We start from the raw sequence: 20,784 nt of genomic DNA on the forward strand, positions 1-20,784 counted from the left end.
TGGAGGTCACACAGCAAATTAGAGGAAGTACAGGTGCAAGAGGACAACCTCTTCCTTCCAGAGATCATCCTGAGACCTCCCACAGTGTCTGTCGCCTGAAGCAGGAGGGTGACATTGGCCAGGAGAGATGAGAGCTTCCTTTATTGGTCACCTTGCTGCTAAGTCCGATGCACCCTCCCAAGGGACAACCTCAGGGTGGCTTCCTGGGCTGTGGGTTGTCTTTGGATCGTGAGATTGATTCCCCCAGAGACCTGGGCACCTTCCCGCCACCTGCCTTCACCTGGAGAAGAGAGCAGCTCCACTAAGGAGAGGATGTCTGGTCCCTGTGTGGAAGTGGCACAGATGTCGCCCCATTTGGGGTGCGGAGGTGCAAAAAAAGCAAAGTGCAGGGATGCAGGTCTGCTGGATGATGAGAGGGCCCGGGAGAGGCTGTGTCTCCCACGGGTGGCATGGCAGGAGGGCGATCCGGGTGGGGAGCCAGGCAGAGGCCAGCTGACCTTGAGCCGGTAAATAGCAACCTGTGGGAGGAGCCAGCCTGGGCCGTGCAGGGGGCAGCAGCATGGGGCCCTGTCACAAGGAGAGGCCAGGAGAGAGAAATGAGCCCTGAACTTTACCCTGGGCTGTCCCTCGGCTTCCCAACCTTTCCCCGTTCCTCTCGGGCAGCTCGGAGTGGGTAGGGGGACCAACTTGGGGAGAAATGTGTGCCCAGGGGGGCCAGGAAACATCCTCCCCATCCCGTCATTTACAGCAACTGTTCGTTGTGGAAAAGTCACTTTGCTTCTCAGAGTCGAGTTTCTGCATTAGCAAAAAATGGATAAATTAAAAATCTTACCTCATAGGGTCACTCATGGCTTTGTACAAACCGTTACCCATAGGAGTGTCTATTCGTGTACTGCTGCCGCCCCTGTTTGGCTTCTGGTACACATTCCAAATCTGTGTTGACTCAGTGGACAGCTAAACCTTAGGGAGCATTTCCTAGGTGATGAGCGGTCGTTTCATCCTCATCAAATCTATGACTGTCCTCTGAGGGGCACAGTGACTCTTCCAGGCCACACTGCTGCTAAGCGCAGAGCTGGGATTCGAACCAGGGCCTCCTGACTCCCCAGCCAGTGGGCTCGACCTCCACGCACCGCCTTTTACTCTGTGATCCTGCTCCATAAACTGGGAAGTTTTGCATAAGTAACACACGTGGGTCCCCGGAGGAGGGAGAGGAGTGTGATTGGCACTCAGTGGAGGAGGACACGGGGACAGAGGCAGCGACTTCCCCAGCATCCGGGCCTACTATCTTTCTAAAAGAATTGTCGTTGCACTTTGTACTGTAGACAGAGCTCCGGAGGTCCCCAGCCACACCCCCTCTCCCGCCCGCGACCGCCCCCCGCCCTCCGCCTCAGCCACTCACGACCACGTCTGGGTTTGTGGGCGGGGCCAAGTCGGCCTCGCTCGGCTGCGGCGAAGCCCCAAGGCTGCTGGTCTTCTGCTTCCGCCATTTGGCTCGCTGATTCTGGAACCAGATCTGAGATGAAGGCGAGAGAGGATGGAGATAAGCAAAAGGGATTTTCTCCATCTAGTTCCTCCCCCCAAAATGCATAATGACGGCGCCTTCCAAGGGACCAACCCTTTACAGTAGGAAGCTCCATGGCATCCAGGATTTCTTTGGATCTGATCTGCCTTGAGAGAGGGGGCCGGGGATCACAACCTTCAATACCTGCAGGAGTGTGGGCTCATGGGATGGGGTGAAGCAGCTGGGTGCCATGTAACTGGGAGTGGTAGAGTCTGCGGTGAGCAGTGGCTAAAGGGGGCAGCTTCTCAGCTTTAGCCAACAGTCACCATGTGGAAATGTGAGGCCAGCGTTGCAAGCTCATCCAACTTCTAAGGCAGAAATCTTGATTTTTATGTGAAAGCGCTGAGATTTAAGATACCGTGCAGTTCAAATAAAACCCATCTAAGTTCTTTCCTGCTGGTGGGCCACTGGTTTGCAGCCCCGTTGGGCCCCGTGGCATCTGTAGGTTGGTTGAATGTTGGCGGTTCCCTGTGTTCACAAGTGCCCTGATTGTCCATGACATGCTGCCGTCTGCACTTGGTCGTACTGCCGAGGCAGATGCTGAATTCTGGGCCTTACACTGGATGCAGATGCTACCCACCTAGCTGGTGACTGTTTTCAAATAGGAAGAAAAAGGGGAGAAGTCCAGACAGGGGCGGTCGTTCACCAGAAGAACAGTAGGTTCCAGTGAAATGAAGGGTGGAATGTTGACATGGACCCTGGAGCAGATTTTGAATTCGAATGAGTCCATCATATATTTTTTTAAATTTTTATTGAAATGTAGTTGATTTACAATGTTGTGTTAGTTTCAGATGTACAGCAAAGTGATTCAGTTATACATATAAATATATATATTCTTTTTTAACGTTCTCTTCCATTATAGGTTATAAGATATTGAAAGGTGGACGGGGGGAGGGATAAATTAGGAGGCTGTGATTAACATATACACACTACTATGTATAAAATAGATACTCAACAAGGGCCTACTGTGTAGCGCAGGGAACTCTACTCAATACTCTGTAATAACCTATATGGGAAAGGAATCTGAAAAAAGAATAGATATATGTTTATGTACAATTAAACCACTTTGCTGTACACCTGAAACTAACAAAACATTGTAGATCAAATATACTCCAATATAAAATTTAAAAAATTATATTGTTCTGTTTTTCAAGGATTGCTTTTTTGTTTATTCATTAAAAGTGAAATTATAAAAATAAAAGATATTGAGTATAGTTCCTCCATTATATTTGTTAAAAAAAAATGAAGAGTGATTTAGAAAACTGTTTTAGAGAGAGTGCCAACATGTAACAATTGGATTTGCTAGAGCGGTTCTTGCAGGACTGGGGATATGCAGAGGGCGAGGCATACCCCTAGTGAGTGACAAGGGGCTACTGTATCTCTAACCACAGAGGAAGCCATAGACACTTGGGGGGACAAAATAACAGATTACAGATTAGGTCTCTGACCATGGAGGGTCCTTGCCACCTCTCTGTGCTGCCTCCAAAGTGATGCCCATGTGTTCTAGGTCAGGGGTTGGCAAACTAGAGCCTTGGGCTTTCTCTGGCCTCCTACCTGTATTTGTACAACCCTTGTGCTAAGAATGGTTTACACATTTTTAAATGGTTGGGAAAAAAATCTAAATGAGAATAATATTTGGTAACACATGCAAATGATACAAAATTCAAATTTTAGTGTTCACCAGTACAGTTGTATTGGAACATGCTCATTTGTTACATACTGTAAACTACGGCTGCTTTTGTGCTACAAGGGTAGAGTTGAATAGTTGTGACAGTGACGTTATGGCCCCCCAAAGCTTAACTTAATTAGCATCTTGTCCCTTACAGAAAAAGTCTGTTGAGCCCCGGTCTAGGTTGTCAAGACCTATTTTGTGAATGAGCCTGTGTGGTGAACGATGTTCTGGAGCTACAGCCAAGTACACAAGGAGGGAGTGGAAGCAGATATCTATGCTACCTCTGTGTCCATCCCCCAAGGTGAGAAACCATCTTATAACTGTGGTGGCCTCATTTCCTGGAAGAAGATATTTGGCTAGTATAACTGCACTCATGGGATAAAGCCAATGGAAAATTTCTGATGGGGCAGCCCTAGAGGGTGCAGGATACATGGGATCTTACCCATGGCCCCAAGTGCACTGAGGTGGGGGGCCGAGGGCGGGGATGGCTGTACCTGTACCCGAGCTTCTGGGAGGTTGATCCTGGCTGCCAGCTGGTTGCGGACGTAGGCATCAGGGTAGTGGGTAAAGTGGAAGATCTTCTCCAGCTCATGCAGCTGCTCTGTGGTGAAGGTGGTTCGGATCCTCCGCTTGCCCTTCCTCTCCTCTGGATGGAAGAGGGTCCGAGTTGGGTTAGTGACCTTGGTCTCAGTGAAACTTTTGTGCTGTCTTGTTCTACCTGTTCAACCCCCGTTGCCACTACTTGGCCTCTAGCTCCTTAGGTTTGGAGTTATACAAGGTTCTCTTTCCTAGAAACTCTGCTCTTAGGCTGACCCCACTCTCCCATCCATCCTGGACAGAGTGGCCAAGATGACCTTCTAGAAACTTCTTTGATTGTCCTTTCTGCTGCTCAGATGCCTTCAGACAAGTTTCCCTTGTCTGTAACAAGGAATGGTAAACCACAGCTTGGGGGCCACATCTGGTCCACTGTTTGTTTTTAGAAGTAAAGTTTTATTGGAACACAGCCTGACCCATGGGTTTATGTATTGTCTATGACTGCTTTGGGCAGCCATAGGTGACTCTATATGGCAGAGATGAGTCGTCGAAACAGAGATTGCAAAAGCTAAAGTAATTACCATCCAGCCTTTACAGAAAAAGCACAGCAGTCAGCCCCTGACAGCCCGTTTCCAACCACGTAACTAGTCTTATGCCCACTCAGAGCCGCTGCATCATAGGTGGGGTCCTAGTGCAAACGGAAAATGTGGGTTCAGAAAGAAAGCTTTTTCCTTTCTTCCTCTCTCTCTCTTGACTTGTCAGGGTGGTTTTTTATTTGCTACTTAAGGCCCTGCTCCCTTGGGCACAGGGATACTAATAGCATGAGTGTGGACCCTCACAGGGCCCACCCTTCAACTTGGTGCTGGGGTGCCTGTGCCTGACCCTGACCCTCCTCACATCCGTGCCCTTCCCTCCCCGATGCCCCCAACACAGATGACAGAGGAGGCAGCAGTCACTGGGTAGGGGCGGGGAAACAGGTGACTGAGAGCCCATCCCAGGGAAGCAGGGAGGCGGTGAGAGGGGCACCGAGCCTGAGCCGAGGCTCCAGGCCCCTGGTATGTGCTTCGTGGTTCCACTGGATTGCGCTTACGAAACACAGATTCAAACATAAAATCATTAAGAATTTCAAGAGGGTGACCATGAGCTTTAACCCGCAAGTGCTAGGCCTCCTTCTGAGCGCAGGGCCCTGTGCAACTACACTGGTCACACACGGCCCATGAAGCTAGGCCTGCGTGCCCGTGTGTGTGTGTGTGTGTGTGTGTGTGTGAGAGAGAGAGAGAGAGAGAGAGAGAGAGAGAGACGGGAAATCAGGTGTTGAGTTTGGACGTGTTACACTTGAGATGCCTGTTGGCTCTTCAGAGCACATGATCAAATGGACAGATGCTTATGTGTTTGGAGCTCAAAGGGGATCTCGGGACTGAGGTTCACCAGCGTATATTTGGCCTTTGATCTCATGAGAGTGGGTGAGATCACTTAGGCAGGAGGAGAAAAGTGGAGGGTCTGGGAGTGAGCCTGGGTCTGTCCACCATTTAGAGGCTCAGGAACCAACGGGGGACCCAGGAGAAATCAATGAGGGAGGCCAAGAAGGACAGGTCTCTGTGGTAGGCGACAAGTGCAGTGACATGGACACCTAGCGAAGAAACTCTTTTAAGAAAGAAGGCTCAGCTGTGTCCATGCTGTGACTGGATTAATTGCAATGAGGACAGAAAGGGGGTCCTTGAACCTGGCTGCATGAGGACCCTAACGTTAGCAGTTACCACAGAATAGGGGCAGCAAGGGCTCAGGGGCAGTGGGCAGAGGAGAGAAGGGGAGGAGAATTGGAGGAGACAACAACGGTGCACATCTTCAGAAAGGTTTGCTGGGATGTGGAGGAAATATTGCAGTTGACAGCTGGAGAGACCATGTTCATGTGGTCCCAGGGATTTAAAACAAATTAACAGTATAACATCATGTAATCTCTCCAGCCAATCTCTCTCTCAGTCTATTTTTGGGGGAACCCTACCTAAGACAGAGGGAGCTCAGATCCACAAAATTCCATAGAAAACGTGGGGGAAGAGAGGTTTGGAAAGAAGGGAGTGATCACAGACTTTAAATTAGAGAGGATGAAGGGGAAGAAAAATAAGAAACAATCAGTGTGTTTATTCAACACCTGTTAAGTACCAGGTATAGTGCTAGACCCTGACCTTGGCCTGTGTGTATGTATATTTAGCTTGCCTTGTTCCAGCATGGATTTGTGAGGCATGTGGTCCTGAATTTGGCCTTCAGGACGTCATTGAGGTACACAGGAAGACTACTTGGGTTGAATTAGGATGGTCAAAGCCAAGCGAAAAAGAACAATTTTGTGTTATCCACAAACACACTAAATACAGTGTCTCTGATACTGGGTAGAAACTTCAACAAGTATATGTTGTATTAAATTGGATGCGGTGTGAGTGGTCGGGGTGAAGTCTAGGCGGTGAGGAAGAGAGGAACTTTTATGTCGAGAAGGTGCGAAAAAGGCTAGAGGGAGGTTGGGGAAAAGTCTGGAGTGCGGCCTGGAGCATATATCTAAAGCCTCTCAGGAGGAGAAACTGAGGAAGAAGAGTGAGGGCTTTGGCGGATGCTTGATGGAGCAGGGCTGCGGGGCAGGCTGGTCAGAGGTGCTCATTATACCTGGCATTGAGTTGTTCAGGACAGGTCAATGGGAGCTCAGGTCATCAGCAGAGAGTGAAGGAGGTGGGAGGGATTAGAGGCTGGAGGAATGAAGAAGGGATTTGGAAAGCTGCTCTGGAGAAGGACGAGAGAAGCCAGGAGAGTAGGGAGGATGGGGATTCAACCAGCCTTGCTGTACCTCCTGATGAAACTAAGGGACGGTGAACATTGGAGGAAGCACCAAACCAGGTGGGGCAGGTTTGTCTCTCTGACCATGGACTTCTGAGGCCAGGGTTACAGTTCTAGTCTGACTTGCAACAAAGACCACATGATGCAATTTTAGGAATAGTAGGAAAGGTACACACACCCCCCCACACACACACCACCGCACACACAGATCACCTTCACTTTTGGGGCCAATTCCTACCATTCTAGTTGACCACCATGGCTCCTGATTTCTTTCTCACTCCTGTAAGAAAAGTCTGCTCTCAGAAATGATGGTGAATCTAGGTACGTCCTGTCCTAGCATCCCTCACGCACATTGGCAAGACTCAAACCCTCTGGGGAAAGAAGCCTGCTGTTCTCTGTCTCTCTGTGTCTCTGTGTCTCTCTCCACTGTGAGCTCCTGGAGGGCAGGGACTATACATTGGACTTGCTGAGTAACTGGCATCTATTGGGAGCTTCATAATTATTTGCTCTAAATGAATAAAGGTGAAGTTTAGGCTCTGTTCTCAACCCATTCGGCAGATAAGATGCTGTCCCAAGAAACAACGCGGAATGATTTGTCTGGACTCTTGTGTACTGTCAGATGTCACAGGTCGGGAGAGAGCAGAATTACCTGGAAAGGAGGGGTGGGGATCTAAACTCTTGTTGAGGTCTCCTTACTTCCGCTCAGTCCGCTTTCTTTTTCCCCCCAAAAGACGTAAAACCACCACAAACTATGAGCTGGAGTAGACACAGTGAAAAATGGATTTCACTTGTGATGGTTTCACAGCTGAAGAGATCAATTAACTTTTATGTGTGTGTGTGTGCTTATTATCTGTCCTGCTATCATTGGACAGTAGAAAACCCACTAAGCTGGATGCCAGAAGCCCTGAGCTCTGTTCTTGGTTCCAGTCTACAGCTTGGGCCATGTTTTATTTACTCTCTGGGCCTCAGTCTCCCCATCTGTAGAAATGGGGGAGGAGAGTGGGTTTGAATGATCAAATCGCTAAGGCCCTGACATGCTGTAATTCTTTTTCTCTTCAATTGGAGGCTGAATGGCTTAAAAGGCCTGGCCTCGGGCTTGCCTGGTGGGTGAAAGGAGAGGGCCAGAGAGGAGAGATTTCTGCTGAGGATAACTCTCCCGGCTGAATTGCTCCTGTGTCTCTGAGAATCAACAAGTGCATTTCATAGTCTGCCTTTGGTCTCACCCCTCCTGACTACCCCTCATTTTTGTTAGTCCATTTCTTTTTTCCCCTCAAAGTACTTTTACTCATTTTTCTGACTCTTGGAAGCTTCTTGGGAGTCCCGGACAGTGAGGGGACTCACTGACATGATTACCCCCTAGAGTAAGCTATTGGATTGTGAACCAGCTGATGTGATCTGATTTCTCTCCTTCTCTATCCCCTTTTCCCTCCTCAAGTCCACCCTACTTTTTAAATTACAAAAAAGAGATATTTATTCTATGTTTAGAGCTGGTGGTGTATTTAAGGGATAGAGCCAAACCCAGCCAGAACTGATGTAGAGAGAAATGGCAAGCCATGCTGAAAGTATCTCAGCCATTCATTCATTCACGAGGTCAGCATGTTAGATGATATTAGTGATGCAGTGCAGTTCTATAGAAAATTGCAAAAAAATTTCACAGAAGGGAAGATTCCAGGTCGGACGGACAAAGTGAGGTCAAGGACAGCATGGATCTGGGATTCTTCTGGGAATACAGAGCTTTGGAATAGAGGATACTGAACAGAAAACGCAGGGTGCTGAACCGGAATACAGGAAAGTAGGCAATGGGGAGAACAGAGGATTAGAAACAGAATGTAGATTGTAGTAGAAATAAGCCATCTCCTCCTTTTTCCCCAGAAGGAAAGTTAGGCAAACAAGGGCTCATGACTAAGCATGAGCCTTAATAAAATGATTATTTCAAGTTTCCATTTGTGTAATCAAGGGAGCAGCTATTAGGATATATATGGCTTTCCCGTATTTCCTGTAGGACCAGAAGGGCATCCTTTGGAGATAAGGTGAAGAGGAAAAGATCTGAACTCTACTCTGCAAAATAATTGGGGAGGGGCTGCTTGGCAAGTTATGGGTCAGTAAGAAAAATATTGTTCTCATTAGCTTTGAACTATACATTCTCAGGATAAATGTTTATTCTTGAGAGATGATGATAATGATGGTGATGGGATCTATGTGTATGTGCCCAACAGCTGTAGTGACTTCTCCTGTGAAGAAAGAGGGGTGTCTAAAATTCACATGGTTGGCGAGATGGAGGCTGAGCCCCAAGTGGACCGGGCTGCAGGACTCAAGGGCCAAAGCCCCTCCCCTAAGACTGAGCATGGGTTCTTGGGGTGTCAATAGTCAAACACTGATTGTCCCCGTCCAACTCTTCTTGGGATGTTATTTGAGACTGAATATCCCTAAATTGGAGAACTATAAAAAGGAGTGGTAGGGAGAGGGGTCCTGGAGTTGAGATCACCCCCAGTGAGTGGGGATCCCTGAAATATGACTAGTGACACCCCACCAGGAGAGCCATTTTGGGAGACAGATAGACTTGGACCTGGAGCTAGGGAAACAAGGTTAGGATCTAAGGCTGGACCTTGTTAAAAGTTTAACTCCTTAGGTCTGCCTTGTTCAGTATGGTAGCCACTATCTACCTGGGGCTGTTAAAATAAAATAAAATATACAGTTCCTTAGTCACACTAGGCATAGGTCAATAGCCACATGTGGCCAGTGGCTACCATATTGGACAGCACAGATGTAGAACATTTCCATTATCAGAGAAAGTTCTATTGGACAGTGAGTGCTGCCTTACTGGTTTGGATAGTGAGTTCTATTGGATAGTGAGTGCTACCTTACTGGTTTTCTCATTGGGTTCTTGAACAAGTCATACTCTGGGTCTCACTTTACGTCCTTCTTGTGTTGCAGCTTCCTCTAATTGCCACGTATGTCTAGGAAGGAGAGTATCCGTCAGTCATAGAGCTGACTTTGATGGTGCTGGGAAAACTGGAAGTACAGGGAAAGTGAGAGGAAGGGAAGACTGGCCCAGGCCCATCTCTCTGCTGATGACTGGGGAGAAGGAACGTGTCCAGTGGAGAGGATGGTGCCCTGGAGCTCCGGGTGGTGACTCAGAGCACAATGACCTGCCCATGGTCCACAGGGCAGGGAGGATGGGGGAGAGCAGAATCTGAGGGGCTGGCTCAGGAGGTATGAAGGTCAACACTTCAGTTTTCCCATCAAATGCAGGAAGAGGCTGCTCTAGGAAAGGAGTGAGGGGGCCAGGAAGCCTGATGCTTGGGTTACAGACCACAGTAGGTGATGAGAGAGATGAAGCAGGGGAGGGAGGCAGAACAGCATAAATGGAATGTGGAACCGAGAAGAAGACAGAACACAGGACTCTGCAGGTAGAATTTTGGAACCAGAAGGAACCTCATTAAACAGGAAGCTGGAAGTACCAGTTCATGGTTGGAGCGCCCATTGCATGGGATGATTCTTAATCATGGGGAAGGGCTGGGATGTTCTGGGCCCCAGCTCAGAGAGGACGATGGGGAGCGTGGAGCCCCATCCAAGGGCACCTGGGAGAGGGTGGGGAGACGGGGCAGGAAGCGGGCAGGGAACTGCCGCCCCTTTCAAGTTGCCCCTCACCTGGTTATTAATTGTTGGAGCTGTGAATCCCACTTCAGCGGGTCTTCAAAGAGAACGAGTCAGCAGAACTTAATTAAACCTGAGACGTTTAGCACATAGATCATAAGAAATACACAATTTACACAAGTGATTAGGTCACCTAATTATAAACTGATGGTTTTCCGTGCATGGCTCCCTCCCCTGATTGCTCTTCTCTGCGGTCTGCTAATTGGCCGCTCAGCTAAGGCCCCAGGGGCTTTGCAGCTGGGCCGAGACTCCAGAAACGGGCCTTGTCCTTGTCTTCCCAAGGCAGCAGGTTCGGCAGGATGGAGATCCAGGCTCCCTTTGGGGCCCTCCTGCAGGGTGAGGACACCTGAACAGGACAGGTGGGGTGCAGGGAGGTGCCTCCCAGGGCAGAGATGCTCTGGCCTCTTCCCTCCGGGTGTGGTCCTGGACTTCTACATTTCCCTGTGCCCACAACGTGCAAGGCACGCTCCTTGGCCCAGCATTCAAGCTCTTCAGGCTCCCCGCTTCCCAGGGTCATCTGCTTTCTACCCAATCATCACTTCCATTATTTCTGCACCACCTGATGGCTTCTAGATTCCCCAAATCAGCCATGCCTTTTTATCCTCCAGGGACTTGCTCTCACTAACCCCTACATCTGCAAGCCTGTCCTCCTCCTTTGCCTAGTAAACTCTTACTCATCCATCAAAACCCAGATCAGTCAAAGATTTCCTTCTCTCCAAGGTCTGTTGTGAATCTCCATGTGGAAACACAACAGATTTTTTGTTTAATCGATAAGTAAAGAGTGCTAAATTTCAGTGTGCAAGAAACCAGCCTCCATATTTGTACAAAAAAATCTCTCTCAATCTTTATGTATCCATGTATCAAAGTGTTAACGGTACTTACTACTGCATAGGAGAAGTTATAGCTACATTTTCTTTTATCTTCTTTCTGTTTATCTGTATTTTTAATTTTTCTATAATAAACGTGGATTACTTGTATAAATAAACAACAACCCAGCGAATACAGCTAGAGTGGAAAGAGATGAGGATAAAGAAATTGCTAAAAGAAACAGCTGAGAGACCATTGGAAAGCTCACCAGCCACGGATTTGCACCCTGTTCCCAGGGGTGACTGGGTCAGTGCCCATCCACCCCTCAGCAGCGTGAAGATGGTTATTTTCCACATGTATGGTCTCCCTTTCATAATATTTTTTATATATGGCTCTCAGCATATATGTCCCCTCATACTCTACCACACTTTTCATATGTGTTTTTTCTTTTTAAAATAGAAGTTGTACCTTTGTTTAAAGGATTTTGTGCGGGGAAAGCTACAAAACAAATAGCCTGAGGGCTCCTCTCTTGACACCTTGTGAGGGCACCAGAGTGTAGCCTGCTCCGTCCCCCATTCATCCAAGGTCTCTCTGACTGTGTAACTCAGCGGAAGCCTGAAATTCCCCAAACGTAGGTTTTAAAGATGCTGATGGACATAGATAAAGGCCAAGGTGCTTAGCTTGGCACACCTGACCTCGGCCTACCTCATGCCTCTCATCTCCGCCGACATTGGTCCATGATTTCTCAACTCCAGCCACCCTGAGTTTCTTTGTTTCTCAAAAGGAATATTCCATTTTATTCCTCTGGGCTGCTTCACCTGCTTCCCTCTGCCTGGCGTGCTCTCTCCCCTCCTTTGCCTGACTCCCCTCCTTTGCCTCCTTTGTGACACAGGAAGTGTCACAGAACTTGTTTCTATTCAATGCGGGAATCCATATTCAGTTACCCTTCCTGCCGAGAACTGAGGAGGAAGTTAACCAGCTCTTATCTCTGTGAAAATACATACAGAAGGCCAGCCCAAGTGCAGGTATGCAGAGTACCCAGATTAGAGGCATCCAAAGCCCCAGGCCCTGTAAACAGGGAGAAGAGCCATTTCTGGCCAAAAAAATGATTAACAACTGCTACAGTACAAGGAGTATTTGGAGGAGTAAACCTCTGTGGCAACAAGCATTGATTAAAAGAAAGGAAAAAAGGAACTTTGAGAGTTCTATATATGGAGACCGAAAGTGACCTATGAGGAGTCATAAGGAATAAGAAACCATCAACCCAGTGTGGAAGAGTGTGAGGACAAGAAGAGGAACAGCGAGAAGAAGGCTTGGCCCCAGCCCTGAGCCAGGGCTCCCCCTCCCAGGGCCCAGAGCAGAGCAGAGCCACTGCCTTTAGTTCTAGGCAACTGGGGGCTGAGGAGGGAGGGCAGGGGAAGGAGGGAGGGGAGGGGGAGAAGAGAAAATAAAGAGGAAGGGGACAGGGAAGAGAGGGGGGAAAGAGGAAAATGAGGGGGACGAAGAAGTGAGGAAAGGGGGAGTGGGTTGAACTGTGTTCCCCTCAAGAAGAAATGTCTAAGTTCTAATCCCTGGTCCCTGTGAATGTGACCTTATGTGGAAATAGGGTCTTTGCAGATATGATTAGGCTAAAGATTTTTTTTTTTTTTTTTTTTTTTTGCAGTACGCGGGCCTCTCACTGCTGTGGCCTCTCCCGTTGCGGAGCACAGGCTCCGGACGCGCAGGCTCAGCGGCCATGGCTCACGAGTCCAGCCGCTCCACGGCATGTGGGATCTTCCCGGACTGGGGCACAAAGCCGTGTCCCCTGCATCGGCAGACAGACTCTCCACCACTGCGCCACCAGGGAAAGCCCTGCTAAGGATCTTGAGATGCAATTCTCCTGGATTTAGGGTGGGCCCTAAATCCGATGGCAGGTGTCTTTATGAGAGAAAGGAGAGGAGGGTTCCACACAGACCCAGAGGCCTGTAGACGCGTCTACAAGCCGAAGACGGCTCTGGATGGTCAGCAACCACTGGAAGCTGGGAGAGAGCCATTTGAGCAGGTTTTCCCTCAGGGCCTCTGGAAGGAAGCAACCCTACCAACACCTTGGTTTTGGAATTCTGGTTCTGAACTTCTAAGATAATATATTTCTGTTGTTTTAAGCCATTCAGTTCGTGGTAATTTGGTACAATGGCCACAGGAAGCTCAGACAGAGGGAGAGGATGAGGGAAAGAAGAGGAAAAGGAGGAAGGAGAAGGGAGAGGGCCGCAGAGGCTTCTAAAGGGCAAAGTCTAGAGGCATTGAAAGGGCAAGAAAGATTGAAGTGGGAGAGATGCTCCATGTGCCTGGAAAGTGAGGGACAGGAGGCCGTGATGGGGGATGAACCTGGGGATCGGCAGGGCCAGTCTGTGAAGGACTTTGAATGTCACACCAGTGGGTTAGGGGTTGATGAACTACAGCCTGACGCTGGATCTGGCCCTCTGCCTGTTATTGTAAATAAGGTTTTATTGGAAGATAGACATACCCATTCATTTATACCTTGTCTCCTTTTCAGCTGTGATGGTAGAGTTGAATAATTGCCACAGAGACCATCTAGCTATCAAAACTTAATGTGTGGCCCTTTGTAGAAACGCTGCTGACCACGGCAAGAAGATATTCTTCCAGTCTCAAGAATTCCACGGTGCCCCCGGCCACCCCCACCAGATAAGAGGGGCGGAAGTCAGCCCCGCCCCAAGGTGGTGTTGCCAGGACTCTAATTGCTGACCCCATTTCTGCTCCAGGTGGGTGACCACTACTTCTGGTTTTATTCACCTTTGCCTCCCCAGCCTGCCGCCTGGCCCAGAGTAAGCACTCAGCAATGATTCACTGAGGGACTGAATGGCCCATGAATGGACAAGGGAAGGTATCTGTGTCCCTCCCAGGCCAGAAGATCCACACTGGTTTACCCACTGAAGTGGTCCCTTCTTTGCCCATCTTCCTCTCCCCTTTCCCCGCCGGGACTCGCAATTTCCCTGCAGAGGGTCATCAGTGGGACAGGTGCAGAGATGATCTCTTTCTTTCCAGGGTCTGATCCTCCAGTACAAAGTGACTTCCTCCTGACTGAGTCTCCCTGGACTTTGAGGACCCCCGAACTCTGGGGGGCTTTCCTCTCTCAGGAGGAGTGAGCGGGCATCTGGGCTTAGCATCCCTTCAAATTGGGAGACCCTCTTGGATTTTTCCACTGAGGCTGGGGAAGGTCCCTGTGAGAGTGGGAAGCTGTGGGGAGGGACCTGGGTCTCTGCCATGAGAAATGAGGGAGGCCCAGCACTGGCCTTGGTCTGGATCACCGACCTGGCCCCGGATCTGGCCCGTATTGCTCTGTAGCAGCGAACAAGCCAGTTTGCCTCTCTGGACTCCAGCCTCCTCAAAAAAATGATCCTTGGACCACCTGCGTCAGACTCACTTGGGAGAGCTTGCTAGAATAGATTCCTGGCCTCCACCCTAGACTGGAGGCAGAGTCTTAGGTGCCAGGCCTGGAATGGTGCCTCTTCACAAGCTCCCTAGGGGGTTGGGATCCTGAGGTAACGCTTTGCAGTCAACCTCCAGGAGCCCCTCTGTGAAGCCCTTTAAGTGGAGACAAAGAGGAGTTTATTCCTCTGTTGTTATTATTGGGACAGGGGAGGGCCCTGGATGCACCTCTTCTGTCCTGTTGCCCATTCCCTGAGGGCTCCTGCATGCTGTGTGTGTGTGTGTGTATCTGTGAGTGTGTGTGTGTGTGTGTGTGTTTGGTGGGGAACAGGACAGAGGTGGAGAGGCATCAGCTGGGCCACCAGCACTGGCGGGGGTGGGGCCTCCTGGGGGGCAGTGAGAGGTGGAGGTGGTGAGTAGGTCCTGCCCTGCCTGGCACGGACACCCCTCTGCAGGGAGGAAGCTTCTGCCATGGAAAACGCCCACGAGTGACACCACCGAGGCTTTTGCGCAAGCAGCTTCTTGTGGAACCGGTCGTGGCATGTCGGAGCGGGGAGGGCCCTTAGGAATTTTCTAGCTCTGCTCTTTCGTGTTCCAGATGAGGAAACGAAGGCCCAGCCAGGGCAGCGGCTTGCCTGAGGTCCTCCAGTGCATCGGTGCCAGACCAGGTCTCAGAGGCCAGGTTTCTGGAATCCCAGCTTCCTGCCCTCCCCACCCAGCCTAGCATCTCACAGACTCCAGCTCTTTGCAGTTTGTGCAAGTTACCTTTATAGTTTCTGACATGCTGGCATCTCACCTGCAATATTATTTACTTCACATTTCAACAGACTTTTTTTTTGGTTTACCTAAATAAATACATTTATTTTAAAAGAAAACCTCACATCATGACCATAAGTGGGTAAATGGTATCACGTGTCATAAATAGAAGGTTAGTGTAGAAATCATTACAGAACGATTGACATAAATAATCTTTGTAGACGGGAATAAAGATGCAGATGTAGAGAATGGACTTGAGGACACGGGGAGGGGGAAGGGTAAGCTGGGACGAAGTGAGAGAGTGGCATGGACATATATATATACACTACCAAATGTAAAATAGATAGGTAGTGGGAAGCAGCCGCATAGCACAGGGAGATCAGCTCGGTGCTTTGTGACCACCTAGAGGGGTGGGATAGGGAGGGTGGGAGGGAGATGCAAGAGGGAGAGGATAAGGGGTTACATGTATACATATCGCTGACTCACTTTGTTATACAGCAGAAACTAACACACCACTGTAAAGCAATTATACTCCAATAAAGATGTTAAAAAAAAAAATCTTTGTCTGCCTGCCCCTCGAAGTCATCTTGAAAACCACCATGACGACCCTTATGAGCCTTGGACATGCTGAATTCCAGCCCAGCGGGGAGACGGATGGATTTAGGCCACATTCAGGAATACTCTAGAGTGGATGGTCTCAGACCACCAGGGTTCAGTTCTAATGCTACCTACTCTGCGGTTTTTGCAGGTGATTTGTCTCCTTGGTTTCATCAGCTCTAAGGTAGGGCTCACAACCGGATATGGATAGAACAACGGCCGTGAGATTGCCATGAGAGCCGTGGAGTACCGTCCAATCTTACGACTGCTATTTTCGTAAGCACTCGCTGGGGGGTCTCCTCTGGGTCTAGCGGGATAGCTGGCGTGAAACATGCCAGCAGCTTCGGGGGAGGTTTAGAATGACTGGCCTCCTTTTTGCCATCAGCCAATGTCAGGCTAGGAGAAGGCAAGCTGCTCTGGGAGGGGAAGTAAGATCTCTCTCTTTCTCCACAGCAGAGAGGACAGACATGGATTTTATGTAGCTGCAGCAGGAGAGACTCTGGTTAGACCCTTAGAAGAATGGTTTCTGTGAATGCTCACTGCTCATTCAATTCACTGGAAGATACTAATGAACTTCTCAACATTAAGCTGGGGCCCTTTCCTATTGATAGGCTGAGCTACTGGGAAAGCTGCCAGCTCCCCGGGGACGTGTTGCCCGCCAGGGTCTTTCCCTTGGCCCGCCTCCGAGCACAATCTCCATCTCGGGAGACTTGACTTGGTTGGAGGAATTGGAGCTCCATGCTTGGTAGGAGAAGACATCACGGGCCCCCCCTGAGCTTCCTTTCCTTGGATTAAAGGGGTGGAAAGGAAAGAGGACTGGGACCCTTTTGTGAGACACTCCAGGCTCATGTCCTATCAGACTCCAGTGGGCCCTCGAGACATCACCAGCTCCATTTTCTCCGTCACTCAGCCGTCTCACCAAGGGTGAAGCTGAGGCCAGAGTGGAAAGGCACTTTGCCAAGGTGGCTCAGCAGGCCGGGGGAGAGCTGACACTGACTGCTGACTCCTGACTCTTAGCGTGTGTGTGCCCTCCTCCAGCCCTCCTCCAGCCCTCCTCCAGCTGGCTCTCAAGCAGGGGCCTGGGATCTGGTCATTGTTATTTGGGGGCAAGCCCTGGGGTGGGCACTGGCCTGGGGTGTGATCAGGGTGGGCAGATCCGGGGCACAGCTTCAGCCACTAGAGGCCATGCAGGCTGAACTCTGCTTACGTAGGGAAAGAACACGACAGACCGAGCAGGTGTTTGGGGGCGGCTGGGTCTCGGGTCCTCTGCTTTGTGACTTGGGGGCATCACCCACCTCTTCCCTTTACAGATGAGTTTCCACATCTGTCAAGTTATGATAATTATGCTTTTCTACTGAAGTTAAAGAAGAGACATGCACAGCCTCTGAGGCAGTGCCGACCACATTGTAAATGCTGAATAAATGAATGATAACTCTTAGCTGTGGCCTGGTTACAGGAACGAGCCCCAGGTCCCTGCATCCTGCAATGGACCGAGGCTTGGTCCACATTGGAACAACCACAGTGCCGGGCTGGGTAGAAAAGTATTTAAGGCTAACAGCCCAGTGCCTAACATCTTTTTGAATTTTGAAGGCTTCTCTTCTGTTGATATGGAGCAGCTTTCTCTCTGCCCGAGTGCAGCTGGGTCTTGGAGACCCAGGAACAGATGAGAAATGGCCAGGAGACACTTACCCTGGGGCTGGTCCTGCGGGGGTCTCTCCGGCCCAGAGTCTGCAGCTGCTGCTTGCCCGGTGCCCTGTCCACCTGCCCCTTCTGGCCTGACTGCATCACTCCTCTGAGCCGGCCTCTTTAAGATCTCCTCGATGGAGAAGGACAGGCCCCGCTTCTCTGGGGCCTCACAGCACCCCGAGCTCTTCCTCTCCATCCCCCCATGGAGAGCCGGGCCAGCCTTGGCACCCTCCGCGGGCGGCTGCAAGGGGGGCAGAGGGGCCTATGCCAGTGGAGGGTGGCGCTCTTCCTTTCCCGAAGCTCCTGCAATCAAGAGGGTGAGCAGAGGTGGGTCCTCATGTGGGATTATCCAAGCAGGGTTATGTCTCCGTGGGGACTTCCATGGGTCACCTCAAAACACCCTGGGACCAAGGAGGCAGGTCATGTTGGGAACACTGGAAGGGGCTGAACCCCGTGCCCAGGGGCTCAGAGCCCTCGCCAGCTCCATGTCAAGGGAGTCACCATTGCCAAACTGGGTTCAGTCCTACTGCAGCGAGTCTTCTCCAGGGTGGTCACCTGCACAATCCCCAGTGTAGGCCGGGGACCCCGAGGTCATGGACAGTGGGGAACACGGCAAAGAGCTGGAGGGAGGAGGGAGCCTGCCCCAGGGAGATCTGGAGGTAGGGTGTCCACCTTTGCCCTTTCTCTGGCTGGTGGCCCTTTCCGCTGGCTCCAGCCAGGCCTCTGGAAGACTGGGGTGCCACCGGCAGGCCGCAGGTGCCCGACTCAGTCCTGGGCCACAGTGCAGCTGGAGGGGCGCTCCCAGAAACCCTCCTGGCTTTCTCTTGCTTCTGCTGCTGCCAGACTCCAGAGTAGACCTTCCAGAGTAGCCGTGCTTTGGCTGCCCTGCAGATGGAGGCTTTGGAAGGGGGTCACTGGGTCACCACTGCCAGGCTGGCTCTCTGTGATGGGGCTGCGCTGAGTACTGGTGTCTGAGTCTCCCCTGGCGTCTCTGGTCCGACCATCGCTTTCTTCCGTTCTCTCCCTGACTTCACTGCACAAGCCTCTCTATCGGCTCCGGGCCCGGGGTGCCTCTCCCTTCCTTTTGGGGTCCTTTCTGCGCCCGCTCCTATTTGCATGCCTCTTACTTGCCTCCTGAGACTGCACTGAAGGGGCACCTTCTCTTTGTCCAGGAAACTGTCCCCTGGGAGCTGATAGGCACCGACCTGTCCTTGCCAGGAGTTCTGTTCGCAATTACTGTGTAACCAGGAAGGAGGAGAAGACGGCTGATAAGAGAGGAAACTCTCCACCCTCTTTACGGCCGGGGATGCAGGTGTTGGGGGAAAGGGGTAAGAAGCAGAGGGAAACTGAAGGGTGGGGATTGGGGGTCCCGGGGAGGTGTGTGCAGGGGAGCTGGCCAGGCCGGAGCAGGACAAGGGAAGGTGGGAACAGCATGGCCAGGAAGTGTCCCCAGGCCCCATAACATATGTTTACTCAGCAGGGAGAATTTATGGGTCACACGTAGGCTGGAGGGGTGTGGTCTGCTTGGTGTTGGCCGAGGGCAGTCCCTCTAAGATGTGCTGTCCTGGGCTTGCAAATATCAGAGCGAGAGGGGTCTCCTGAGGTCCTTATGGGGTGTGTGGGGAAACTGAGGCCCAGACCACCGCACAGTCTCATCTAAGCAGGCCTTTGGGGAGCTCCAGGGTGCCAGGCTGGCCACAAGGTGCCATCTGCATGAGGGTGACAGATACCCTGGGAGAGACTGGGAGCGTGAATGGGGCATTAGAATCCAGACCTTCTCTCGGAGGGAGGGGGAAGGGGAAGGCCGATCCTTACTCCCTGAGGAGGGCGAGTCAGAGCAAAGAGCATCTGTCCTGTTTCAGGAGCCGTGGCCTTGGGAAGGCTCAGGTGGTCTGGTCTAGCTTGGGGAGACTGCCACCGCTGCTGGTCTAGCTCGGCGAGACTGCCACCGCTGCAGTCACAGGTAAACGCCCAAATCTTGGGAGCTTCACTGCTTACTCGTGTCACAGTCAGTGTAGTTGAACATCCCTTTGGGAACCCAGGCTCCTTCCAGACTGTGATGCTACCCGGATTCAGGATTTCCAGGCAAGTGGAGAGAGCAGAGGAGGGAATGGTAACGAGTCAACAGTGGAAGCAGTTAAATGACTTCTGTTCATATTCTGTGACCAGAATGAGTCATAAGGCCTTGTCTAGGTGCTGGGAAGGGGACTCCTCGTCTGGGCCAGGAGGACAGTAGCCCAGCTGGGTTGGTGCACAGGGAAATGCCTCCTTTACGGCCAGGTGGCCAGAGTCCCACAGGAGTGAAGCCCCCTGTTGGCGGCCAAAGGAGTTGTTGCATTGGGAGGGTGGGTCTCCTTCTGCTTGGGGTGGAGAAGGTGTGATGGACACTTGCGGCGGCCGGTGAGGAGGGGGGACAGGGACTCCAGGGGCTGAAGCAGCAGAGGGGAGGGAGGGCCTGGAGTCAGGCGCTGTGCACACACTGCCTCATCTAATCCACCCAACAGCCCTATGAACTGCGGTCACTCACGCCATTTTACAGCTGAGGAGATGCGCCCAGAGGTGAGTGGCGGCTTACAGGGCTACGCAGCTAACCTGTAGAAGAAGCAGCAGTCAGACCCAGGTGAGTCCAGCTCTGAAACCCACACTCAGCTCCCTTGGCCATAATCCCCAGAGACCATCCGGTCCAAACTTCTCACCATGCAGATGAAGAACCACATCTCAGAGACAGAAGTTTCCAGAGTCACACCTGTTCTTTTCGGCACCTCATTTGAGTTCCTTGTATTCTCTCTCTCTCTCTCTGGGGTGAGCCTCACCCTGGGCTCTTGTGGTGTGGACCTGGACACTCTCTCTCCTTCCAGACCATCACCCCCATGGTGAGCCACAGCCTGGGCATTCCCACGTGTGTTCATTCCCACAGATGTTTCTTGAGTGTCTACTATGTGCCACTCACTAGATGGCACATAGAGATGCAGATGAATGAGCCACAGACCCTGCCCTGAGGGACACACACTCTAGGTTGGGGAGTGTGTCGGGGAGGGGAGAAGATGGCGGCAGACAGGCCAGTGAGTGGCAAAGTGGTCACTTTGGTGGAAGCGGTCAGTGGTCAGTGTCAGAGGAGTTCAGAGGAGTAACTGTGCAGCTCTTTGGATCAAAGAAAGCTTTGACACGGAGGAAGGAGAGAAGGGGAGCCGTCGCACAAGTTCCCTCAGTCTAAAACACGCAAGCAAGGAACGACACTTGGCTGCATGGTGCACTGTTACTAGTTCAT

The 20,784-nt window shown here is 51.0% G+C and overlaps 1 protein-coding gene across 1 annotated transcript; it reads right to left on the reverse strand.

Moving 5' to 3' along the window:
- Window positions 1-18: 18 nt before the first annotated feature.
- Window positions 19-20,048, reverse strand: ISX (intestine specific homeobox). The gene is given in 8 exon segments (XM_032646913.1): window positions 19-95; window positions 281-377; window positions 379-567; window positions 1,400-1,513; window positions 3,728-3,879; window positions 17,520-17,757; window positions 19,332-19,467; window positions 20,044-20,048. Coding segments are annotated over 8 exon segments (1,008 nt in total).
- Window positions 20,049-20,784: the final 736 nt, after the last annotated feature.

The sequence above is a fragment of the Phocoena sinus genome, chromosome 10 (assembly GCF_008692025.1).
Source record: "Phocoena sinus isolate mPhoSin1 chromosome 10, mPhoSin1.pri, whole genome shotgun sequence".
In the NCBI taxonomy this organism is placed as follows: Eukaryota; Metazoa; Chordata; class Mammalia; order Artiodactyla; family Phocoenidae; genus Phocoena; species Phocoena sinus.